Raw genomic sequence first — 12,397 nt, forward strand, 5'->3', positions numbered from 1 at the left:
TTCACCAGCCTGTCCTGATACCTGTTTGTTAACAAGTCACTAAGGGCTGAAAAACCAGATACTCTGCAGGGCTGACACAAAAAATAGGCACTTAATTTGCTCCTGTGTGCGAACTATTGGAAGAGGATGAACACAACAGATTAGCAGGTCAGTGTAATCCCTCCTGATTCATTGTTTGAGGACCAAAGAGCCCAAAGCACCGTTTTGTGGACATCAGTTAGAATTACAAAATTTGTATTATTTAAAAAATGATATATAGTATCAGTGATAACGTTGTCAAAACACAGTCATTCTTACACAAACTGTGTCATTTCTGTGTAATTGTTTTCCTCTTCAACCACTCAAGGATGAAAAGAACCACTGCGATTCGAAAAGAAAAAGATGTAGGAAGATTTTGGTAGAATTTAATTACGCAACCAATATCCCAGCTTTAATGTATGGCATTTTTCCAGCTGTCACCATTAGGAAATGGTGCTGTCAGTTGTAAGACCAAAGCACTTATGGTGGATTTCTACTTACGCATATTCCAGAGCAGCACTGCTCAGACATGACACAAAAAAGCAAAGCAAACAAAACAAAAAAGCAAAAATAACCCAAACTCAAGCAACACCTCCCCCCCCCCGACTTCCAAAACCAGAAACCCAAACCCCAAACCAACCAAAAAAACCCCTTTCTAAAGGCTAATGAAAATTCTGAGGCACAGGAAAAAAAAAAAAAAAAAGAAATAATAAGCAGTGGATAAAAGCATTTAGTGACATTTGGTATATAAAAGCTTTAGAAACCTTTAAGGTTTTGTCCAATAAATTAAGCACTTTAGCTTGCCCAGTATCTCACCAGACAGACAGGACGGACCTTTGTGTGACATCTCAGCTTAACAATGGCACTCAATAATGCAACATTGCAATGTCAACAGTGTTTTGGGACTAACATATACATCCTTGTGGGCCAGAGGTGAGAAGCCTCTAACAACACTGCGCTGACACTGTAATAAAAATAAGTATTATGTCTAGCCTAGAGCAACGGCAATTCCACAGAATAAAAAAAAAAGAAATCAATATTTTTCAGCACAAGTGATTTTTCTATGAGAGTATTAGTTTCCAGTTTGAAACTAGTCCCTAAAGAACACCTTCTAGCTTAATTTGCTGGTTTTAGTTTGTCATAACTAAGCAGGGAACTTCATTTTTCAAGCACAACATTTACATCTCTAGCCTGGCTTCACTATGTCAGCCCATTTTCTGTGCTGCTGGTTGGAGATCAGCTTAGAGCACTTTTCTCTACCCAGACAAGGATTGAAACTGCCTATGAACAGGGCACTTCCTCACCCACACCAAAGAGAATTGGTGAAAGGCTCAGTAGCACTCATGGAATGACTTAGGTCAGAAGGACTTTAAAGATCACCGAGTTCCAACCCCTGTCATGGACTGGTTGCCAGTCACCACATCAGACTGCCCAGGGCCCCATCCAACCTGGCCCTGAATGTCTCCAGGGATGGGGCACTCACAGCTTTCTGGGCACACTGTGCCAAAGCCTCACCAACCTCTGAGTAAAGAATTTCTTCCTAACATCCTAACTAAGCATCTAAGTTTCTCCTCTTTTAGTTTAAAACCATTTGCATTTGTCCTATCGCTGTCGGACTGTGTAAGAAGTGTGTCACCCTCCTGCTTATAAGCTCCCTTCAAGTACTTAGAGGGCACAATGAGATCTCCCTGGAGCCTTTTCTTCCCCAGGCTAAACAAGTCCAAGTCCCTCAGCTGTTCTTCATAAGGGAAAGGCTGAGTAAATAAAAGCTTTGAAAGCAAATCTGTTCCCTCCAATTATACACTATGTCTTGTTAGATAGATCTCTCTCCCCCCATCTTCCTTTGTAGTCCATCAACTTCCAGTTGCTTCCTGGTTGAGTCTTCCTAGGACTCTATGAAAATCTACTTTCTGTTATTGCTAATGAAGTTTAGTTGTACTAAAAAAAAAAAAGTCCCTTACTCTCCTTGGAAGTCTTTCTGCCTGCATATTCACTGCTTGCTGCCTTTCTCACTGCCTTTCTTCCTTACCTAACAGTCATAGCATTACCTCAGCTAAAAATGGTAAAAAATAATCCTGACAATGATTAGCTTTCCCTTTAGAGCATTCTATCTGAAAGCAGCAGCTAGGATACAAGGATCAGGCCATGAGTTTTGTTATCTATCCCCGCTGTTTAAGAACAAAATGAAGTATGGCACAGTAAACTGTTATATACAAATATTGTACCTACTATCAGACTAATTAAAATGCAAATAAAGTTCTAGGTGAGGACTTCACTAATTTGGAGTACAACATAACAAGGGCAAGAATTCTTCTAAAACAAGAAAATACCAATGAAAAGATATAAAAATAAATTCCTGCATTGTGACAACAAAAACACTCTGCTAATATTCACAGCAGTCCTAATGATATTATTGTTACATTACATTAATCACAACTCTTAGGGACCAGCATGGTTAGAGGATGTCCCTTCCTGAAATGTAGCTTGTTTTTAATATAATGCTCTTCACAATAAATGATATAATACTACTGTCTGAGAAGTGTGAGGAATATTATGAAAATCACTGAAAATAAAGAACAAATTGCAAAGCTAACCTTATTCTGTGTGTACATTCATTCATACTTATGAGACAAGAAAGAATCATTGCAAATGATCTGCAAATTAAAATTTGGGGATTTATATGAGAGAATGTGGCCAGGAGCAAAATGGAAATATGATGCAGTTCTGTGTATCTTAACTTGTGTCTTTAGCAATGAAAGGATCAGCTTTTCACCCATACATTGCATCTTACTTGTTCAACCCTGTTCTGAGACTGTTATCCAATTGTAGATACTATGAATAATATAATCTGATGTAAAACAAATAAATTGTAGATATTGTAAATATTTTATACTAAATGTATAGGAATTTGTAAAATGCACATACTTTGCATATTCTCAAAGCTTATCTTCACCTCTACCTAATATTTTGATATTGTTTCCAGATGCTATGTACACACAAACCTGGCTGATTTGCTTGCTTCTCAAAGCGCATCTTTTCTTCTCTGGCTCTGTCCTCTGCACTGAGAGGAACCCCACACTCATCCCGAGGAATTATCTTTCCATGGAAAGGGCACTTGAGAAAGAAAGGAAAAAAAAAAAAAATCACAACTTCAGGATGAAAATATATTTACATATTTTTCAGTATAGCATATGTCCTGATACTGGAATCAAGTGGTGAAACTCTATGCCTTGTTATAAAACATCAGGATCCCATAAATATCACATGTTGAATACATTCAGAATGTCAAAGAAATAATCTTTGTGATATGAGTATGCGTTCTTAAGAGGCAGTAAATCCCACCACCCCTGGAAACAGAGTGCCCATGCTGCATCATGTTTGCTGTTTATGCTATACCCCTTTCCTGTTGCAATCCCGTTTAAAGTACTTTAATGCAACCTGATCCCCTCAATGTCAGATAATACAAGAATGGGGATATTAGAACGAGGTATGTAAGTAAAGATCTCTGCTCATAATTTCAGGCTGCATAGGGTATAGCTTTCATAATATTTAATTTGTGAATAAAATTTCCTAGTCCTCTAAACAACCATGTTTCTAAAAATACTGTCAGATATGCCCTAAATTAGGAGAACTTTTCAGAAACCAACTTTCACTGTTTCACTGTCAAGTACTTTAAGAGTAATAAGTATAAGATAAATACTTAAAATGAATGCCAGAAATATTTGAGAGTTCTTTAAACAAGCACAACTCCCTTACAAAAAGAACACTTCCTACACAAGCAGATACTATCAGCAAACTTCTCCAAGTGTAGCTATCATTCAATCCCTTGTGCTACATTTACAATGCAAAATAAACTTCTATGGGTGTGTTTTAATGAGATCCTCTCCATATAGGATATAATTTCTGCATATTCTGGAAATTAGGTTACTTGGTGCTCACCTTAATCCGATCTTGTCTTTCACACAGACTTCCATCAGGCATCGGTGCTCGACATTTATGCTTCACTGGTTCAAACTTGCCAGCAAATGTTATATATCTGGTTTTTAACATTTCGGTTATTTCTTTATTTTCTACCTCTTCCTCTACTTCACTGGGTGCCCAAAATCGATGCTCAGAAGTAAACCTGGAAAACAATGCAGAAATTATTTCTTTATCAGCCAAGCGTGCTGAGCCACCTGGATCAAACATAGGCTCAGTATGTAAGAGAGCACAGAGATGTCAGTGTAATCCTGAAGTAAAATTACATGTAAAAGGAGGGGAAGGTTTATCATAGAGTTAGAAAAAAAGCTAGAGTCTTAAGAAAGAGTAGTAGATTCCTATTATGAAGATAGTTTTGAAAATATCACCAAAGCCTGTCTAGTATTGATTTCTCTTTAACCAGCCCATCTATTGCCAGTCTTAGCTCTAGCTGGTGATTTGGCATTCAGAGACAGTCATTCAATATCCAGTTTCAGTGAATAACTTTGTGATTCTGTGGTTAATACTCTTTATAACAAAATACTCCTACAGCAGAACACATAAGACAGATCAGAGAGAGCACAGCTTGATCTTGTCTGATCTTATTCCTGGCAGCTGCACTCCTGTGGCAGCAGAGAAGCAGAAGCTGAAATGAGCATCTTGTGACATACTGAGACCCATCAGCAGAGCATCTGAGATTCTTGTAGGTTCAGTAGGCTGTTCTTCTGCACTGTGTTAGTAATACTGAGAAACTTATGGGGTGTTCCTCTAGGAAACTAAGCTAATTCATTGAGAATGTATTTCAAAACGTGAGTCTTACCTGTATTTACAAACACATACAGACAAATATACTCCTTGTTATTGTACTACAAATATGATTAGTACCATGTCAATAGATGTGGGGAATGGGAAAGAATGGAAACAAGAATGCTGGAGACCCTGTAACGTTTTAGAATTTTCTTAACAGTACTAATCAGATTCATTCTAGTCACTCTAGGCTGACAAACAGGCAACTTCAGAGAGCAATTAACTGACTCATTTTAGATGTCAGCCTCAGGATGCAATGATTATACCTCTGACAGTACATACTACTGCTGGTGACTTTGCCTTTTGTAGATGGCAGACATACATATGGAAACTGGATTTCCCTTTGCAATGGGAAATCAGCAAAGTATACAAGCCAACACTTTAACAAAGATCTTAATGGAGATGAAGAGTTAGTGTGAATTTTACCTAAGCAAGTTTTCAGCAAATGACAAGTAACAAGAAGTGGAAGAAACCCATCTGAATCAAGCAATCCGTAACAGACACAGATGTTGTTTTTAATGCACTAGCTCACCATTTAAAATTATGTCATGAGATCAGAGCTAGGTTAAGAAAGGACAAGTAATTCTAAAGCCATTCTGCGGTTTGTCAAATCATGAGGGAAAAAAAAAAGTTCAATAAGGAGAATCCTTGTTAAAGAGATCCCTCCTGTTTCCAACAATTCTGTCATCACACCTACCTCACTGGTGCCAGAAAAATTCTAACCTGCCATAAAGTACGTATCACTTCATTAGGAGTGAAAGGTAGAAGAGTAACAATGGAGGCTAGTGAACTGTATTAAGCACAGTAATACAGAGACATCTCCACAACATTTCATTGCAAAAAGTTTTCAGCCTGCAAAATACAAACTGAACAGAAAAGTTATGTGCATCTTTTAAATATATTAATACTTTTGAATGATATGAAACTTCAAATTCATAAAGGCAACAAGATTAAACAACATAAAGCAAATAAAAGAATGAGGTTGATTTGCTTGCTCAGTTTTAATAAAGTCCTGAAAACAAGATGACTACCAGTTCTGCATTAATTATCATATAGGTACAAGGAGGGACTACCAGTGTACTTAGTTACATGATAGTGAAGAAGCAGTTAACAGGTGTGTGCCAACCTTCCCAGTCGAGAGAAAATTCTATTTAATATTTTTAACTTCTTCTTGCTATAGTCTATATCCCACGAATCTGAAGGGAATTAAAATTGTGTTTTGCTCTGTAGAGCATTGATTACTGTTTGGAACTGGACTTTAAAGACTGATTCCTACACAGACATTCAAACACACTATTTATTATCAGCACATAAAATACTTCCTCCCCACATTTGTTACAGTGGAGAAAAGAATAAAGTGGTGCTAAACCCCAACATTTTCAGATTTCCTATTGTTAAAATTTAAGCAACATTTTAAAAAGGAAGAATTCAAGAACTTTGCATGAAAGAAGAGATGAATAGAGGAGCAGAAAATCAGTAACATTCAGTGGGGTGATGACCTAAACAAATAACAGGTATAAAATTTCCATTAAAACCTGTATCTACACAATAGGAGAAATAAATGACAAGCCACAGTTAACAGGAATCTGAAAGAAAAATCCAGCTATTGGAAATGTTGCAGTCTTCCCACAAATTCATATAAAATTTATTAGTAATGGGAAGCCTAAGAAAAGCTTGGGTAAACATCAGTTCTAAAACAGTGTGATGCACAGAGAGATCTTCAAGCAAGTAGTAAACGAGCTAACTCAAGTATCAGAAACAGGCTAGGGTGAGCTGTACCCTAGCCCTCATTTGCCTCCAGCCTATGAGTAAGCATCCTAAGTAAGATCTCTAAGTAACTCAAGGAAGAGGTAAATCAAGCTGGAAGGCACGTGCTTTCCAAAACCCATTGGTTAAGCTAGCATAGCAGTCTCGATACAGTAGAACAATCTTATTAAGATTTCTTAAACTAACTTTACAGGTGTTGCAAGTGAAGGCTGAAGTGGGAAAAATAGTACAGCTCAAACCGTGCGTTACAGTAACACAGTTACATTTAGCAGCTAAAGATAATTAGGAAAGCCATCTTTCTCACAGCAGGTCTCACTACCAACATTTCAAAATGTTAATTTCTCATACAAGGTGTTGTGAAGTAAGTGTAATGTTAAATATGTTAAGTGGAAAGACTGCCACTTCAGATTTAAAAGATTCAAATCCCATACACACTCCACTGCTGCCTACTGTTGGTGTGGCTTTTTTCTAGCATCTCTGTAAGATAGAAAAGCTGAAGGAGTTGGTCAATGACTGTTTTACTTTTTCAATAAATAACGTTTTACATCCAGGGGTCAATGGTACTGTATGTGCAGGATTACTTAAATTATCTTTGGTTAGATTGGCATATCTGTAGTTATAGACCATAAGGTTCAGAAGTATGCCCTCTATTTTATTGAGAAGCATAAAAATAAAACAGTACAGCACAAGGCAGACAGGCAGTGAAATATGCTTTTCATTTCACTTATGACTTGAATAACTCATTTGCAATGTAAAATAAGGCCTTACTACCTTTTTGGCATTATCAAAGTCAAACGCTTCTTAAAGCCTTGCTGAAAATCTTAACCAGTTTATAGGCTGGTTACACCTAACCAGACAGAGACCAAAGCTTGGAGTATCTGTTAAAGCTCTATTATGTATCAAATTTCACTGACTTTCAATAATTTAAAATATATTCGGCACTTTATATAATCAAGTACAGGAGGCAAAGCTTTCTTCTTGTTCCTTTGCTCAGCAAACACACAGTTGAGAGGGTATTATCTTCAAAAGGCACTAGCAATCAGCAAATTAGGTTGATTTCCACAGGGTGAACACATTCACCTAGCTATTGCTAAAAAGTGAAGATGAATAATGTTACATGAAACATTGGCAGGGCAGAAGAACCTGTCATGAACACCAATGCTCCTCAGTTTCCAAAGGTGGAGATGATAATGATGGTATTTCCCTTGGATTTGCACAGCAGCACCATTTACATTTTGTTTATATAGCATTATTACTCTAGACTACATTATGATTACGGGGTTTTTAATTTATTTGCTTTAGTAAGGAAACAAACTAAGTTAAAATAGCACTGCTGAGAACATGCAAGCTTGATCTGCAAGCCAGCCAGTCAATGATCTTTGCCCCTTTTTAAGCAAAGTATGGTACACGCTGCCAGGAAATTCCTGGTGGACTTAAATGGAATTTATACAGAGGAAAGACTTTGCAGCCCAACATTCATATGAAAATACTAGTACTAAAAATAGGCTTTAAAAACAAACTGCTAGAAATAAGTTCTGAAACATATCTACAATCTATTCCCCCTAGCATTGCTAGAGCTTTTCTCAAACCAGCAGTGCTTCATCTCTAAGGAACACAGAACCTTCCCAAACAAGAATGGAAAGTGAGAAATCAAAATACAAATCCTGCAACTGCCACTAGCGCCTTGTGTGACTGAACAAGCCTATCAGTTTCCTCAGTTACCACTCTGTAAAGTCAGGAAAAATACCTGACACCATCCTTGTTAGTCTCCTACCTTGTCTGTTACTTATTTAGTCTTTATTTAGTGAAGTCTTCAGCAGATGGACTGCCTATCATGGACCTGCAGAACACTTTGCATAATAAGATACCAATTTAAACTGAAGTGCTACCATACTGCAAATAATACACAAACATGAAAAGAGCAGAAAAAATGTGCTTTAAAGCATCAAAGGATATTTAATTAGTACCACAACTTCTCAAAACAAATATCCTTTTGAGGTAGAATTTCTGACTTTGTTTATGGGTCCCACAACACAAGGGAAAGAAGAAAAGTAATTATCAAAAGAAATAGCCGTCACCCCACTGTGTGACCTCTGAGTACAAGTAAATCTATGTATTTGTTTAATCTATCTTAAAAGAGAAAGAGCATTTACTTGAGAATCTTCCCAGCACTTGGCTGATCCTGTCCCCAGTAGTGAAGATCCAACCCAAAAGGCATGAGGGGAGCTTTAGCTCTTTCCTCTTCTAGTTTTCTTCTCTTACTGTCAGGCTCTTCCAAAGCTGCTGGCTCAGTAGTTGCAGACTCACTAGAGAAATAAATGAAAAGTCAAGAGAGAACAACAATGACCACAACTTTTTCTCTGTTTTCATACCAACTCTAATATTAACTTAGATCTAGGACTATAACTGCTTTTACAGTGTTGTCTTTTTTCCCCTCTTCCCATCCCAGAGGATACACTGAGGCCACTCACACCAAGCTAAACCTAAACCAAGAGATTAGTAAAATATTCCTTAATAGTCCAAAGCAATCACTCACAAACTCCCAAATTTTAAGCAGCAAATACACATCTGAGCAAAATAATTATACCTTAAAACAGAAACAAGACAGCCTGAACCTTTAGTATGCTCAGTTCCTGCAATCTTCTCTGTGCTTTCTTTATTAATAAATACAAGTAAGAGCAAGAGGTTCCTATGGATCCTAAGAACTTGAATAAAAATAACCTGGCCTGTGGAGGTGTTAACTTTGGTAGTTTGTCTCTGATAAGCTTCAATGTTGCAGCTGCACAAGTTGGATCAAGTTCATCTTCATTCTCTATCAGCCGGGCACGGGAGCTGAACGGAGCTGGTCCTGCAGGGGCCTTCCTTGCTGGTGCTTTTGGGGGTGACTGGGGCTCAAGGCCTGAAAAAGAAATCAGTGTTGAGCAGAGGGTTCATTTTCCCTGCCCTCCATGCTCCACAGCAGGCCCAAAGCAGCTCATAATGCCATTACTTCTAAAGGGGCTGTCTTTTCAGTTCACATTAGATATCAATCCCATCCATACACAGTGGTATTTCTGTCTGCAGCATTTTCTTATTTTGGAACAGAAACATACTGAGAAGCTAACTACAGCAAACCAACTTTTAAATTCGTGTGACATCACGTGACAGCAAAGAATGACATTACTTCATCTTGGAAAAAGAGTTTTTAACAATATATGTTAGCCTAAAACGTGATATTGCTTCCTATATGCAGGTTTCTAGTGTCACAGTAGCTTGCTAAGATGTCATTTCTATACTCACCATTACATCAAGGTAAAGTGGAAGGAAGGAGCTATTAACACTACATCAAATAACAATTCAGCTTCAACTCCTAAATACATCCTCAAACAGAATTATCTAGACAACTTTCTTCTTTCACAGATACTAAAACACACAACATGCCAAGATAAACCATCTAAGAAGCACAGCAGTACAGCCACAGAGTACTCTGAAGGGACAATAAACGCATGAATGACACCTGAGGAACAAACCCACTGCGAGGCAGCTTCAGGCAGAGTTCAGCAACAGCAGCTCAGTGGTGGGGCGACTTAATCACTTCATACAGCTCGATTAGCCAGTCAGCATGGACTGTAATGATGCAATTAGATAGACCAAGCAGTTGAATAGCACATGCTGCTACCAGCTGAGCTAGAGAAGCAACTCTATTAGCTGGCAGCAGTAACGAGAACTTTTCAGCCAACAGCAGCTGAAATGGAGAGATGTGGTCCCTCACACCAATGTAACAGACAATATTTTCCCTTCCAGAATGCTTTTTCATAAAAGAAGAGATTGAAATGACATCTACCCCAAAAAATTATCAACCAAAAGTAGTCATAGTTTCAGATTAAAGTTTCCAGAGAAATACCTCAGACTTCTTAAGAAAAGCCACCTGCATTCACCCAACAAGTTTTAGCCACTGTTGATATGGGACGTTCCTTCTGTCTCTTCTTTCTGTTCACTTCCAGTGAGCAAGACCCTCAGCCCTGAAGCTTATCTATAAGTAGTCTTGCTTTGCTTTACTTAGTCATCATATATTTCATTAGATAACAACTAGAAAAGGAAAAGTTCACGTGGAATTTGCCAGAGACCATCTAGGTGTACATCCCAAAATATGTTAGAGAAGGTACCCAAGGCTGACTGCATGCTTCCTTTCCCTTAAATATCTGCAATAACAAAGTACATACTGAGTGTATCCAGTATGCCACTCAATCATCGGTAATTAAACATTTCATAACTTGAGACCATGAGGCCAAAGTCTTCAGCAAACCTCAAGTGTGACAACAGAACTGCCCTGGGAAAGCCTTGCAGGCCTGCCAGCTGCAGACAGACACAGCCTTCTCACTGCTGGTGATGCCACTGATGAGCATATCTATGCTCCCTCCTTACCCAGTCATCCTCACATCACCTTCTCTAATGAAAGCAACAAACGTGTCATGTTCACCTTGCTACCTAACTTTGCTTCCCAAAGTCAACAAGGCTGAAAAGAACACTGCTTCAAAAAAAAAAATTGCAATTGTTTAAAAGAGTAATCTGTACATTGGAAAATGGCCTGAAAATTAGCAGAAGGAACAGCAATAAGATAAATGATAATTAAGCAGAATAGTTGGAAGTAAGCAAAGGAACATCTAGGCCAACAAGAAATGATCTCGTGATGTTTATTAAGCTGTAGACTTGCCATTCATTCACTCCACAGAAGTGTTTTGTCTCAACACTTAATATTTCACTGAAGGGAATAATTGAATTTATCTAACTGGGAAGGGGAAGGACAGGACTGCATCTCAGCTTTTGCCATCGTGTGAAAATCAAAAAGCCCTTCTAGGGTGCTTTGTATCAAAATGATCATAGTGAGGCAGAATTATCCCAAAAGACTCTGTCTCTAGAACTGTCAGGATTTAGACGAGCAAACTTCCCTTTATGTTACAAACCATTACAAGCAAACACAATGTTTGGTGTGAACAAGGTTAGCTCAGGAAATACATGCAGTAGACTGTATCTGCAATGCAAAATTGCTTAGACTGTATCTAGCACTTAAAATGCCTTTTTTTTTTGTTAAGGAACAAGAATACCTTTCTGCAAAGTATTGTTTAAAGCTAAGGTTTTGAGAGTATACTGCATACAGATAATCTCTAAATGAAAGCTAACAGGTGTGCATCTCTCACCACATCTCTATTCCTCTTCAGAGAGATATATGTGCACACACACCAGAAGTTCTCAGACAATCCTAGCTCTACTCAATTTTTTTCCTATCATATGTATGGAAGCACAAATGCCCACTCACTAATATACTGATTTTGTTCAGGAGGGGACAGCAGAGGCAGGCACTCAGCAACACAGAGAAAGGGAGATAAATGGACAAGTTGACAATTAGATAAAATCACACTCAAAAGATCAATACAAGAATTCTTAGGAGGTACAAGAAAAACTATTTTTCCCATTGATTTCTTATTTTAAACCATTAACAGGAAAACTGCTAAAAGTAAATACATTGCCACACTGCTACCACCGCCTCTACCGTGGATTTTTTCCATCTGTTTATAAAATTAGTTCTTGCTAACGAGATGAAGAACCACCATGCAGACAGTGCCATCTCAGTGTCAGGGTGGGGTTTTTCTGTTGCTTTGTTTTTAATACGCAGGTGGAATTAAGTGCAGCTTTACAAGTGAAATTCCTCTTAAGAATTCTGCTGTTCTGTTTTATTCAGTGCAAGCACAGTACCCAGCTTCAAACTGTTCCACTGGCAGCTTTTAAAAAGAATCATAAAAATGTTCAAGTCCCCTTTTTTGTTTAAATTGACCAAATGGCATCTATTTGCCTGAAGCAATAAAGTAGA

The 12,397-nt window shown here is 37.9% G+C and overlaps 1 protein-coding gene across 2 annotated transcripts in view; it reads right to left on the reverse strand.

Annotated features, from left to right (window-relative positions):
• UVSSA (UV stimulated scaffold protein A) overlaps positions 1-12,397 on the reverse strand; it is a 49,211-nt gene that overhangs the window by 7,022 nt on the left and 29,792 nt on the right. For both annotated transcript variants that reach the window (XM_090139784.1, XM_031588259.2), the window contains exons 8-11: positions 9,271-9,448; positions 8,703-8,855; positions 3,958-4,141; positions 3,021-3,132 (exon numbers count right to left, since the gene is read on the reverse strand). In XM_090139784.1, coding sequence (XP_089995910.1) covers positions 3,021-3,132; positions 3,958-4,141; positions 8,703-8,855; positions 9,271-9,448 — 627 coding nt within the window. The remainder of the gene's footprint in view (positions 1-3,020; positions 3,133-3,957; positions 4,142-8,702; positions 8,856-9,270; positions 9,449-12,397) is intronic.

This window comes from Phasianus colchicus, chromosome 4 (assembly GCF_987193195.1).
Source record: "Phasianus colchicus chromosome 4, bPhaCol1.hap1.1, whole genome shotgun sequence".
Classification (NCBI taxonomy): domain Eukaryota; kingdom Metazoa; phylum Chordata; class Aves; order Galliformes; family Phasianidae; genus Phasianus; species Phasianus colchicus.